This window comes from Eptatretus burgeri, chromosome 7, assembly GCF_056783735.1.
Source record: "Eptatretus burgeri isolate ZD-2024b chromosome 7, Ebu_testis_v1, whole genome shotgun sequence".
Classification (NCBI taxonomy): domain Eukaryota; kingdom Metazoa; phylum Chordata; class Myxini; order Myxiniformes; family Myxinidae; genus Eptatretus; species Eptatretus burgeri.
Genome location: NC_140967.1, coordinates 1,355,732 through 1,369,626, shown reverse-complemented (window position 1 = coordinate 1,369,626; position 13,895 = coordinate 1,355,732). Strand labels below are relative to the sequence as shown.

The 13,895-nt window shown below is 49.0% G+C and overlaps 2 protein-coding genes across 15 annotated transcripts in view; both read right to left on the bottom strand.

Moving 5' to 3' along the window:
* KIAA0586 (KIAA0586 ortholog) overlaps positions 1-13,895 on the bottom strand; it is a 389,421-nt gene that overhangs the window by 273,627 nt on the left and 101,899 nt on the right. The window lies entirely within an intron of this gene.
* On the bottom strand, positions 899-3,428 carry LOC147022540 (uncharacterized; the record flags this gene model as incomplete). The annotated part of the gene is made up of 2 exons (XM_085887135.1): positions 3,312-3,428; positions 899-2,155 (listed from the first exon to the last, which is right to left on the bottom strand). Coding segments are annotated over exons 1-2 (1,374 nt in total), but the record flags the coding sequence as incomplete, so codon positions are not given.

Sequence of the window (13,895 nt, the reverse complement as noted above, 5' to 3'; positions counted from 1 at the left end):
CAAGAGGAGGGCGACAGAGAGACGGGGAGACGAGAGGGGGGGCGACGGAGGGACAGGGACACAAGAGGGGGGCAACGGACGGACGGGGTGACGAGGGAGGGGTGACGGACGGATGGGGAGACAAAAGGGGGCGACGGCCAGACGAGAGGGGGGGTGAGAGACGGACGTGGAGAGGAGAGCGGGGGCAAGGAACGGCCAAGAGGAGGACGAAGGCCAGACGGGAAGATGAGAGGGGGTGACGGATGGACGGGGAGACGAGAGGGGTGACGGAGGGACGGAGAGACGAGAGTAGGCCGACGGAGGGACGGGGACATGAGAGGGGGCGACGGAGGGACAGGGAGACGAGAGGGGAAGACGGAGGGACAGGGACACGAGAGGGGGAAACGAGAGGGGCGACGGATGGACGGGGGAGAGGAGAAGGGAGCGACGGACGGGTGGGGAGACAAGAGGGGGAGACGGATGGGCGGCGAGATGAGAGGGGGTGTGACGGACGGACGGGGAGACGAGAGACGGGCAACGGACGGACAGGGAGACGAGAGAGGGGGCACGGACAGACGGGGAGACGGGAGAGGGGCGACGGACAGACTGGGAGACGAGAGAGGGGTGACGGATGGACGGGGAGACGAGAGAGGGGCGACGGACGGACAGGGAGACGAGAGGGGGCGACAAGAGGAGGGCGACAGAGAGACGGGGAGACGAGAGGGGGGCGACGGAGGGACAGGGACACAAGAGGGGGGCAACGGACGGACGGGGTGACGAGGGAGGGGTGACGGACGGATGGGGAGACAAAAGGGGGCGACGGCCAGACGAGAGGGGGGTGAGAGACGGACGTGGAGAGGAGAGCGGGGGCAAGGAACGGCCAAGAGGAGGACGATGGCCAGACGGGAAGATGAGAGGGGGTGACGGATGGACGGGGAGACGAGAGTGGTGACGGAGGGACGGAGAGACGAGAGTAGGCCGACGGAGGGACGGGGACACGAGAGGGGGCGACGGAGGGACAGGGAGACGAGAGGGGGAAGACGGAGGGACAGGGACACGAGAGGGGGAAACGAGAGGGGGCGACGGATGGACAGGGAGAGGAGAAGGGGGCGACGGACGGGTGGGGAGACAAGAGGGGGGAGACGGATGGGTGGCGAGATGAGAGGGGGATGACGGACGGACGGGGAGACGAGAGAGGGGCAACGGACGGACAGGGAGACGAGAGAGGGGGCACGGACAGACGGGGAGACGGGAGAGGGGCGACGGACACACTGGGAGACGAGAGAGGGGTAACGGATGGACGGGGAGATGAGAGAGGGGCGACGGACGGACAGGGAGACGAGAGGGGGCGACGAGAGGAGGGAGACAGAGGGACGTGGAGACGAGAGGGGGGCGATGGAGGGACAGGGACACAAGAGGGGGGCAACGGACGGACGGGGTGACGAGGGAGGGGTGACGGACGGATGGGGAGACAAAAGGGGGCGACGGCCAGACGAGAGGGGGTGAGAGACGGATGTGGAGAGGAGAGCGGGGGCAAGGAACGGCCAAGAGGAGGACGATGGCCAGACGGGAAGATGAGAGGGGGGTGACAGACGGACGGGGAGACGAGAGGGGTGACGGAGGGACGGAGAGACGAGAGGAGGCCGACGGAGGGACGGGGACACGAGAGATGGGGCGACGGAGGGACAGGGAGACGAGAGGGGGAAGACGGAGGGACAGGGACACGAGAGGGGGAAACGAGAGGGGCGACGGATGGACGGGGAGAGGAGAAGGGGGCGACGGACGGGTGGGGAGACAAGAGGGGGAGACGGATGGGCGGCGAGATGAGAGGGGGTGACGGACGGACCGGGAGACAAGGGGGGCGAAGGACGGACTGGGAGACGAGATGGGGGCGAAGGACACAGGGGGAGACGAGAGGGGAGACGGATGGGCGGCGAGATGAGAGGGGGGTGACGGACGGACGGGGAGACAAGGGGGGTGACGGACGGACGGGGAGACGAGAGAGGGGCGACGGACGGACAGGGAGACGAGAGAGGGGTGACGGATGGACGGGGAGACGAGAGAGGGGCGACGGAAGGACGAGGAGATGAGAGAGGGGCGACGGACGGAGGGGAGACGAGAGAGGGACGACGGACGGACGGGGAGACGAGAGAGGGGCGACGGATGGACGGGTCGACTAGAGAGAAGCGACGGACGGATGGGGAAATTAGAGAGGGGCGACGGACGGATGGGGAGATGAGAGAGGAGCGACGGGCGGACAGGGAGACGAGAGAGCGGGGCAACGGACGGACGGGGAGACGAGAGAGGGGCAACGGACGGACGGGGAGACGAGAGAGGGGCGACGGACGGACAGGGAGACGAGAGGGGGCGACGAGAGGAGATCGACAGAGGGACGGGGAGACGAGAGGGGGGCGACGGAGGGACAGGGACACGAGAGGGGTGCAACAGACGGACGGGGTGACGAGGGAGGGGTGACGGACGGATGGGGAGACAAGAGGGGAACGACGGCAAGACGAGAGGGGTGGGCGAGAGACGGACGTGGAGAGGAGAGGGGGGCAAGGAACGGACAAGAGGGCGACGATGGCCAGATGGGGAGATCAGAGGGGGTGACGGACGGACAGGAAGACGAGAGGGGTGACGGAAGGACGGAGAGACGAGAGGAGGGCGACGGAGGGACGGGGAAATGAGAGGGGGACGACCGAGGGACAGGGAGACGAGAGCGGAGAGACAGGGACACGAGAAGGGGGCAACAAGAGGGGGCGACGGACGGACGGGGAGAGGAGAGGAGGGCGACGGACGGGTGGGGAGACAAGAGGGGGGCGATGGACGGGCGGCGAGACGAGAGGGGGGCGACGGATGGACGGGGAGAAGAGAGAGGGGGCGACGGACAGATGGGCTGAGAGGGGGGGCGATGGATGGACAGGGAGACAAGGGGGGCGACGGACGGACGGGGAGACGAGAGTGAGCGAAGGACGGACTGGGAGACGAGAGAGGGGCGACGGATGGACGGGGAGACGAGAGAGGGGTGAAGGACGGACGGGGAGACGAGAGAGGGGCGACGGACGGACGAACAGTGATGTCGGCTTCACCAAGGCCCCTCCCCACTGAGGGACATCTATAAATTACGACACCATTCGTTCAGAGTGGTCTGGTGAGCTGGAAAGTGAGTCGTCTTGAGAGTGAGCTGGAAAGTGAGTTGTCTTGAGCGGATCGTTGGAGTGAGACAGTTTGTCGGCTGGTCGCGAAAGAAAGGAGGAAGGTCGTGGAGTGGTTACGCTCTTTGGGGGTCGTTCGTTTCGAGTGTGAGAGAACTGGGAAGACCTCGACCCGACCTTGACCGGGTCTCTCGTCAGCCCTGATCCCTGCGTCAGACTCCGCTCCACTTGACCTGGGCTCCTTCGCAGACACGGTCTCCATGCGGACGGCCGTGGACTGAGCCGCACGACCATTGACAGGTGCCGCACCACGGAGCATCCCTCCCCTCCAATGCTCAGGTACCTGAAAGAACTGCGATCTCAGCTCACCTCCCTCTCTGGCTGCAAAAGGTCCTTTGCAATACATCTGGGTTTATTTTTGCCTGAGTGTGCATTTGAGTGTGTGGCGCCGTCTTAAAGTAGAATTGCATAAGTGTTTTCATTTGATCATTGTAAATCTTGCCTGTTTTATTCTCGCGACAAGTCTGCTCTGTGTCTCCTTTTAAGTTGCTGTAAAATTGTCGCACCACATCTTTCTCTCATCTTCCCCTGCATAACATTCCCAATAAACCTGTTCCTGTGCCACATACATTTCCTCACTTTAGTGCAAATAAATAATTTCAGAAATGTTCCCAGTTCGTTTTCGTCTTTTCCTTCATTGGTCCAACATGGTTCGGATTTGAGTTTTAGCCAGGTCTTTATTCCCGATATTCTGTTCATTCTTGCCAGTACGTCCTTGGTAGTTCCGCTCGGCTGCATCCGATCCGTAAAGGTGGTTGCTGGAGTTGGTAGTTGGTAGAGTGATCCGGATCGGGCAAGGCGTATCGAGGGCGTGGTTCCACGGAAGTCGAAACCGCGTGGTTAATTAGATAAATTGGTTCTAGACAAAAAGAGCTTATGCCACGCGGTTGAGTTATTGGCGTCCACAGTCGGTTAAGCGACCCGCCGCCTCACGTAATTATCCGTGAGCGACGGCCTACAATTCTGGGAGTCCGGTGGGAGACGACGTAACTCCCCCACCTTGTGGTCGTATCTCCCCACCGGTCCCCGGCCCGCAACAGTTTGGTGTCAGTAGTGGGATCTCAAACCCCTCCGCCTCCATAGAGAAATCAATGGCATTCGGATCAGGGGTGTGCTTGGCAACTCCTCCCCCCCCCTTTCCCTCCGAAATTAGGAGCAGCAGTAAAATTTTATTTAATTCTCGGTCCGAATCATGGCGGACCAAGACGAGCTGGTACAGGTGGGTTCTGAAATAATCTTAGAGGAATCCGTGGCTCAAGACAACACCTGTGAGGGAGATCGTTCCCTGCAGCCAAACCCAGAGGTAGCATTGGGGGCAACGGCGACAATGCCGGAGCTCCCCCTGCATCAAATTTCCCCCGTAGAGGGACCGAACGACCCCTGTCGGATTCATATATATATATATATATATATATATATATATATATATATATATATATATATATATATATATATATATATATGTACATATATATGTACATATATATATATATATATGTACATATATATATGTACATATATATATATATATATGTACATATATATATGTACATATATATATATATATATATATATATATATATATATATATATATATATATATGTACACACACATACCGGGCGTAGTGGCGTGCGCCTGTAATCCAGCTACTCGGAGGCTTGGTTTGGAGGATCGCTTGAGGAAGGGTGCTCTGCACTGGGCTGCGCTATGAGAGGGTGTAGGGCAGCCCAGAATCATGGCGAAACCCATTCCTTATCCCTGTGTCGTAAGAGGCGACCAGGGTTGCGTCAGGAAGGGCATCCAGCGTAAAACCTATGCGAAATCAGTATGCGGATCATAACGGATGATCCGCTGTGGCGACCCCTAACGGGAGCAGTCGAAAGACGAACAACAACATATATATATATATATATATATATATATATATATATATATATATATATATATATATATATGCATTTACATATTCGTGTTTTGAAATTCTTCAGGAATCAGCAGGTTGGAGTCGGTGTGATTACCGACTGCAGTACGTCCTGTTTACAACCCCAAAACCTTGAGTGGCTTTCACCCTTGTTTTGGGGGAATTTCAATAAACAAATAAAAAAACAACATTGCATTTACATCGACGTTTCAGGGAGATGTGCATCAACATCAATCTTCATAAACAGCTGCCAATCGTCATGTGACGGGTGGGAAAATTTTTTGGCTCTAATTTAGAAAACACGTTCATCCGGCAAAGGGCTCAGAAATCATGTGCTGTTGAATATATTTTGCTGTGAAACTCACAAAGAGAAACCACACAACCTTTGTAAAGCATACCCAGGTGATATAAAATAACCAATTGCTTTCGGAACAGTGACGAGGACAAGGAAAAACGCGATCGCTCGTGCACTGCTGAGGTTGAAAACCTCCTTCAGATATGGGATGAAGCTTTTACAGACTCAAATGGAGAGTCAATTTACAGACCCAAATCTACCCATATGTTCCTCTACCTTGTAGCAACTGCAAACTGCACATCCTGATAGGGACAATAACTGCACCACGATCGACTGCAGAACACTCAGCAAGTGGCTTAAGCACTCAAGCAAGCACTCTAATTCAATGGTTGATAAGGAACGTCTGGCTTGGCAAGCGAGAGCAAGCCAATTGGTTATGGCACATACCGCAAAAACTAAACATCGCCGATTTCTTAACATTTTCAGATTTCACGCCAGATTTTGAGTTATTTAATCCACATTATCCGATCCTCCAAACTCAAATTATAGTTCCATTATATGCTTGAATTGGTCTGTGAGAGTAGATCATGGAAAATTGCATCATATAATGCATGAAATCACTCCATGCTCTTCATTTGAAAACTATCGCACTTAAAAAAAAGTGATGTACCCAGCGATGCATCGGTGGATGAAGCTTTGGATGATATCAGTGAGGAAAGTGAAAAAAAACATTTTGAGCACTTTGTTATTGATAAACCATTGTGACCTGTTCCAACTGAATGCATTGCTGAGCAAGCCGAACAAAATGACGAATTAAGCCCCGGGTAATTGAGGATGCACCTGTAGACCCCATCAAGAGTGAGATGCCAGAGGATGTGCCTGCTAAAGGATGTAATTAAATAAGCCCTTTAACTATCGTCAAAAGAGGAGTTTTAATTAATCTAAACACCCAATTTTCACTCATGCACTTCCTTGGAGTTCCGTTAGTATCCACGCAAAGTTTCAAGATGCTCTGTTTCAGGTTTTGGAGTAATGGAGGGGACACACACACTGACACAAACTGACACAAAGTGACATTTATTGTTACCTCCCCCACCTAAGGTGGATGGACGTTCTGTTTTTACCCATCAGTCTGTTTGTTACTTACGAAATCTAAAGATTTCATAAGTATATTGATCACTTCCGTCCTCTGTTTGTGTGTTTGTTTGTAGGCACGATAACTCGAGAACGGAAGAAGCTACCAATGTCAAATTACACCACGTGATTCAGGAGGGTGGTGGCTTGCGCTGATAACATTTTGGTCAAAATCGGTCAAAGGTCAAGGTCACAGTGAGGTCAAACATAATTCCGTAAATTCATGTGGACAAATGGAGTATTTTTGCTTCGCTCGATGTTACGAGTTCGTTTTAACTTCGATTTTCATTTTGTCTTCGGTTTTTGCGATCGCTTAGAACGCTTAAAACTCGGTTGTCGAAATTCTGGTAAAAATCAGATGTTTTGGAGACGTTTTAAGATTGTATAAAAAATATTTCACTCGCCGCGTCACGGGTCGTCACTTGATGCAGTGCGCTCGAGCAGAGGCGTCGTTGATCACGTAAAGGTTTTCCGTGTGCGCGCCGACGGTGTTTTCGATAAAGATGGTGTTTAAAAGTCATTTTTTTATCCCAATAAAGGTTATCGTCGCATCCCTGACTCGCTAAGCCGTCGGATTATGTAAAGATTGTTGGTGGATGGCCGAATATTACGGTTTTGTGACTTTGATAAAATAATATTAAATAATTGCGTGGAGAAATGGAGATTTTTGCTTCGGTCGACGTTACGATTTTTGATGGTTTGATACAGAATCATCGTAGAAACTTCTGGTTTGCGTCGCTACCTTCTCAAGAGACAGCTTTTATTAGACAAGGTCAGAGGTCAAGTTGACGATTTCGTAAGTACCAGTCTATGACTGCTTGTTTACTTGTTTGTTTGTTTGTTTGTTACTTGCAAAGTTGAAGATTTTTCAAGTGTATTGGTTTGTCGATTTTGTTCTTCTGTCTGTCTGTCTGTCTGTCTGTCTGTCTGTCTGTCTGTCTGTCTGTGTCTGTCTGTCTGTGTCTGTCTGTGTCTGTCTGTGTCTGTCTGTGTCTGTCTGTGTCTGTCTGTGTCTGTCTGTGTCTGTCTGTGTCTGTCTGTGTCTGTCTGTGTCTGTCTGTGTCTGTCTGTGTTTGCCCGTCTGTCCCCTCCAGGTCACAATTTTAAACCGATATTCACGAAACTTCACCACATGGTAGGGTTTGACATTAGGAAGGAGCCTATTGTTTTTGAGGTCAAAAGGTCAACATAGGCCAAAGGTCAACAACTTCAGTGAGATTTCCAAAATCCTCAATTTTCATCCGATTGACTTAAAATTTGAAGAGGATTTACATTTCAGGTCACTGAATTCAACCAGCCAATGATATTTGAGGTCAGCATCGACCAAAAGGTCAGCATAGGCCAAAGGTCAACAACTTGGGTGGTATTTCCAAAATCCTCAATTTTCATCCGATTGACTTGAAATTTGAAGAGGATTTACATTTCAGGTCACTGAATTCAACCAGCCAATGATATTTGAGGTCAGCATCGACCAAAAGGTCAGCATAGGCCAAAGGTCAACAACTTGGATGGTATTTCTAAAATCCTGTTTTCATCCGATTGACTTGAAATTTGAAGAGGATTTATATTTCAGGTCACTGAATTCAACCAGACAATTATTTTGGAGGTTCGCATAGGCCAAAAGGTCAACCTAGGCCGAATTTCTAAAATTAACAATTTTCATCCAATTCACTTGAAATTTGAAGAGGATTTGCATATTTGGTCATTGAATTCAACCACCAATTATTTTTGAGATAAAATTTGTTTTATGGAATTTGCAAGTATCATGCACTGCATGACATCTTCTTGTTAATTGCCAGAATCCTTCGGATTTCGGCAATTATGTTGGTCGGTTGTGTGTGTCATTTGTTTGTTTGTTTGTGAATAAAATATCTCAAATATACCGTCAGAGATGGGGAATCTCCCGCCATTGAAAAATGACTGAAATCAGATAAGCGGTTTTCCATTTATTACAAAAAACATTTTTTTTCAAGATGGCCACCTCATTCGGCCATCTTGGATATGGCCACGCCCAAAATCAATAGGGTTCTTCCTTTTCAGGTGGTACATGTGTGACCCAAATTTCAAATCGATATGGCAAACAGTTTATGAGTTATCGCACTCACAGCTATAAATGTTGACGCCATAAATGTTGACGCCCAGCCAGCCAGCCGGAAGGACGGACCGCCCTAGTCGACCATCTTGGATATGGCCACGCCCAAAATCAATAGGGTTCTTCCTTTTCAGGTGGTACATGTGTGACCCAAATTTCAAATCGATATGGCGAACAGTTTATGAGTTATCGCACTCACAGCTATAAATGTTGAAACCCAGCCAGCCGGACGGACGGACGGACGGACAGTCGGACGGACGACCCGGGTGATAACAATATCCCCCTTCCACCACGCAGTGGGGGATAAAACAAGTGAAATCCTTCAATACAGCGTGTGTGGTGAAACAAATGAGTACACTAATGTTAAAATATGCAATTTATGCTTTTTCAGTTGAAAAACAATTAAAAAGCGTACTTAATATTTGAAATGTAAAAATCTTGTTATTATTGTGATAAGCACCTTTATATATAACAGAAGGAATGAAATTGTTCGATACAGCGTGGCAGGGGGCCGCAAAAGAATGATAGCATAAGAAGAACTTCGCTTTCAGCGTTCGGCGATCGGCACGAAATGCGATGGTGGGCGGAAATGACGTCTTTCGGCGCGAAATGCGATGGTGGGCGGAAATGACATCTTTCGTTCATTCGTGCATGAGAGGGGCGCGTTTCTTGATTTTTTCCCGTCAAGCAATAAATTTAATGGTTTTCGCATATATAACACATTCGTTTCACAAATTTCCATTGAAATACTCGGGTATTTCCGTCAATTCTTGCTATTTCCGTCTCGGTTACGTACTGCATCTACCGGACGGCCGTCATTGGCTGTCCTGAGACACGTGGGGGGGGGGGGGACAGGGGACACCGGAGACGTGGTAGACGTGGTAGACACCGGGGACATTTCAAACTCGGTGCAATTGTATACAGCGCACGCGCTGTAAAAAGTTGTGGATGGATTTGGACAAAATTTTGTGGAGCTTGGATATGTGATAAGGACAAAATTATTAGATTTTGGTGAAGATCTGAATGCGGATCTGGATCTGAGACTATTTTGAAGTGATACTTAACCATTGGGAGATCAGGCCAAAACGACATATAGCAGGATATCTCAAAAAGTTGTGGACATTTTTGGACAAAACTTGGTGGGCAGCTTGGGTATGTAATAAGGAAGAATTGATTCGACCTTGGTGAAGATCCAAATCCGGATCCAGATCCGAGAATTTTTTCAGTGATTCTTCACCATTGAGTGATGGCTAAAATTATATATAGCACAATATTTCAAATAGTTATGGATGGATTTGGACGAAACTTGGTCGGTGAGTTGGTTAGGTGACAAGAACAAGCAGATTCAATTTTAGCTCAGGTACACAACCAGATCCAACTTATCAGTAAGATACAAAACATTAACTAATCAGCCTGGCAGAGGTATGCCATCCACCAGTGCCCTTCCAGTTTCATACTTTTATTGCCTTTGAAGAGAGCCTTTCCCCAACCCTGCCCCCACCTCATAGGATACCTCGATCAACCGGAGGTCATTTTGGGAGCTGGCAGAGCATGAGTTATTTTCCCCCAATTCGGGAAAACGCTTTGCTTCGTCGACCTGGTTTTAAAGCTCCATAATTATCTCATGAAGCAACACGTTTCCACGTTGACAACACTTTGGCTAATGGCAGGAACCCGGTAATCAGAGCCAAACCGGCAGGGTAAGGGCCCGGTAAAGAGTTGCGTAATGGGAACATGGGTTCGCTTCGGATATCAACCATGTGCCAAAACTGCCTTTTTGCCCTTCTGTCCTTCTTGATAACAGCAGCACTGTGTTTCCTTCTCCTGACAATCCACAACCGCTAAACCGCTTCTGCAAAAGCTTTGGAAACCACATGAGCTTCGGCAACCAGTTCAGTTGTGCATGCTGTAACGGAGAGGGGGGGGTAGGGGGTTCCATGTGCACTTGGTTGGGGAGGGGTTCCTTACGCACGCGGTGGGAAGGATTCCATTCGCACATGGTGGGGGGAGTTCCGTGTCAACACGGTGGAGGTAGTTCCATGCGCATGCGGTGGGTGGCCTTTCCATACACACGTGGTGTGAGATGGTTCCGTGCACATATGTGAGGAGGGGGGAGGGGGGAGTTCTGTGTAAAACCCGTGTGCCTTGGGGGTGGGGGTGGTGTGGGTTCCATGTGCACACGGTATGGGGAGGTTCTGTGCGCAAGCAGTGGGGGGGGGGGTGTTCCATAAGCATGCGGTGTGGGGGGAGGGTTCCATGTGAAAGACAGTCCATGAAAATGGATTGATGAGAATAACATGGTCTCTCTCTCTCTCTCTCTGGTAGACAATCTCAGAAACAGAAATGAATCAGGTACGACAGGTACAGGTAATGTGTACATCACTATTATAATTGGGAAGCCTATCATTTGGGAGGTTTGTTTACTCAAGGTGATCTTAAAACATGAAGGATGAACGAACACATCACTGGTATTTTAAGACAACAACGATAAAAACGTTATGTAATTTGTTTGGAAATTGTGGAAATAAAGTGGTAATAATTAAGCAATCTATCATGAGAGCTCCAAAGGGTGGAACAAGACTTAACTCTTCTCTTGCAGCAAAATTACACTCCGTATGATGATGTGCACTCGGAACTTGGAAACTATGTTCACACCCTCGCACTCAAATCCCCCAAAACACACCCTTATACTCGACACCTCCAAAACACACCCTGATACTCAACACCCCCAAAACACACCCTGAAACTCAACACCTGCAAAACACACCTTGATACTCAAAACCCCCAAAACACACCTTGACACTCAAAACCCCCAAAACACACCCTTATACTCAATACCCCCAAAACACACCCTTATACTGAACACCCCCAAAACACACCCTGATACTCAACACTCCAAAACACACTTTTACTCAACACCCCCAAAACACACCCTTATAATCAACACCTCCAAAACACACCCTTTCACTCAAATCCCCCAAAACACACCCTCACGCATAAAACCCCAAAACACACCCTCATACTCAACACCCCCAAAACACACCTTGATACTCAACACCCCCAAAACACACCTTGATACTCAACACCCCCAAAACACACACTTTCACTCAAATCCCCCAAAACACACCTTCACGCATAAACCCCAAAACATACCTTCACGCATAAACCCCAAAACATCCCCTTATACTCAACACCCCCAAAGCATACCTTGAAACTCAACAACCCCAAAACACACCCATATACTCAACACCACCAAAAAACACACCTTGATACCCAAACCCCCCAAAACATACCCTTATACTCAACACCTCCAAAAAACACACCTTGATACTCAAAACCCCCAAAACACACCTTGATACTCAAAACCCCCCAAAACACACCCTTATACTCAACACCCCAAAAACACACCCTTATACTCAACACCCTCAAAATACACCCTTTCACTCAAATCCCCCAAAACACACCCTCATGCATAAAACCCCAAAACACACCCTTACACTCAACACCTCCAAAACACATCTTGATACTCCAAACCCCCAAGACACACCCTCACACTCAACACCCCAAAAACACACCTTGACACTCAACACCCCCAAAACACACCCTTATACACAACACCTCCAAAACACACCTTGAAACTCAAAACCCCCAAAACACACCCTTATAATCAACACCTCCAAAACACACCCTTATACTCAACACCCTCAAAATACACCCTTTCACTCAAATCCCCCAAAACACAACCTCACGCATAAAACCCCAAAACACACCCTTGCACTCAACACCCCCAAAACACACCTTGATACTCAAAACCCCCAAAACACACCCTTATACTCAACACCCCAAAAACACACCCTTATACTCAACACCCTCAAAACACCCCTTTCACTCAAATCCCCCAAAACACACCCTCACGCATAAAACCCCAAAACACACCCTTATACTCAACACCTCCAAAACACACCTTGTTACTCAAAACGCCCAAGACAAACCTTGATACTCAAAACCCCCAAAACACACCCTTGTACTCAACACCCCCAAAACACACCCATATACTGAACACCTCCAAAACACGCCTTGTTACTCAAACCCCACAAAAACACCACCTTGATACTCAAAACCCCAAAAACACACCCTTATACTGAACACCCCAAAAATACACCCTTATACTGAACACCCCAAAAACACACCCTTATATTCAACACCCCAAAAACACACCCTTATACTCAACACCCCAAAAACACACCTTGATACTCAGCACCTCCAAAACACACCTTGATACTCAAAACCCCCAAAACACACCCTTATCCTCAACACCCCCAAAACACACCCTTTCACTCAAATCCCCCAAAACACACTCTCATACTCAACACCTCCAAAACACACCCTGATACTCAATACCCCCAAAACACACCCTTATACTCAACACCCCCAAAACACACACTTATACTCAACACCTCCAAAACACACCTTGATACTCAAAACCCCCAAAACACACCTTGATATTCAAAATCCCCAAAACACGCCTTGATACTCAAAACCCCCAAAACACACCCTTATACTTAACACCCCCAAAACACGCCCTTTCACTCAAATCCCCCAAAACACACTCTCATACTCAACACCTCCAAAACACACCCTGATACTCAATACCCCCAAAGCACACCATTATGCTCAACGCGCTCAAAACACACACTTATACTCAACACCTCCAAAACACACCATGATACTCAAATCCCCAAAACACACCTTGATATTCAAAATCCCCAAAACACGCCTTGATACTCAAAACCCCCAAAACACAACCTTATACTCAACACCTCCAAAACACACCCTTTCACTCAAATTCCCCAAAACACAACCTCACACATAAAACCACAAAACACACCCTTATACTCAACACCCCCAAAACATACCTTGATACTCAACACCCCCAAAACACACACTTATACTCAACATTCCTCCAAAACACACACTTATACTCAACACCCCCAAAACACACACTTATACTCAACACCTCCAAAACACACACTTATACTCAACACCTCCAAAACACACACTTATACTCAACACCCCCAAAACATACCTTGATACTCAACACCCCAAAACACACACTTATACTCAACACCTCCAAAACACACACTTATACTCAACACCCCCAAAACATACCTTGATACTCAACACCCCCAAAACACACACTTATACTCAACACCTCCAAAACACACACTTATACTCAACACCCCCAAAACACACACTTA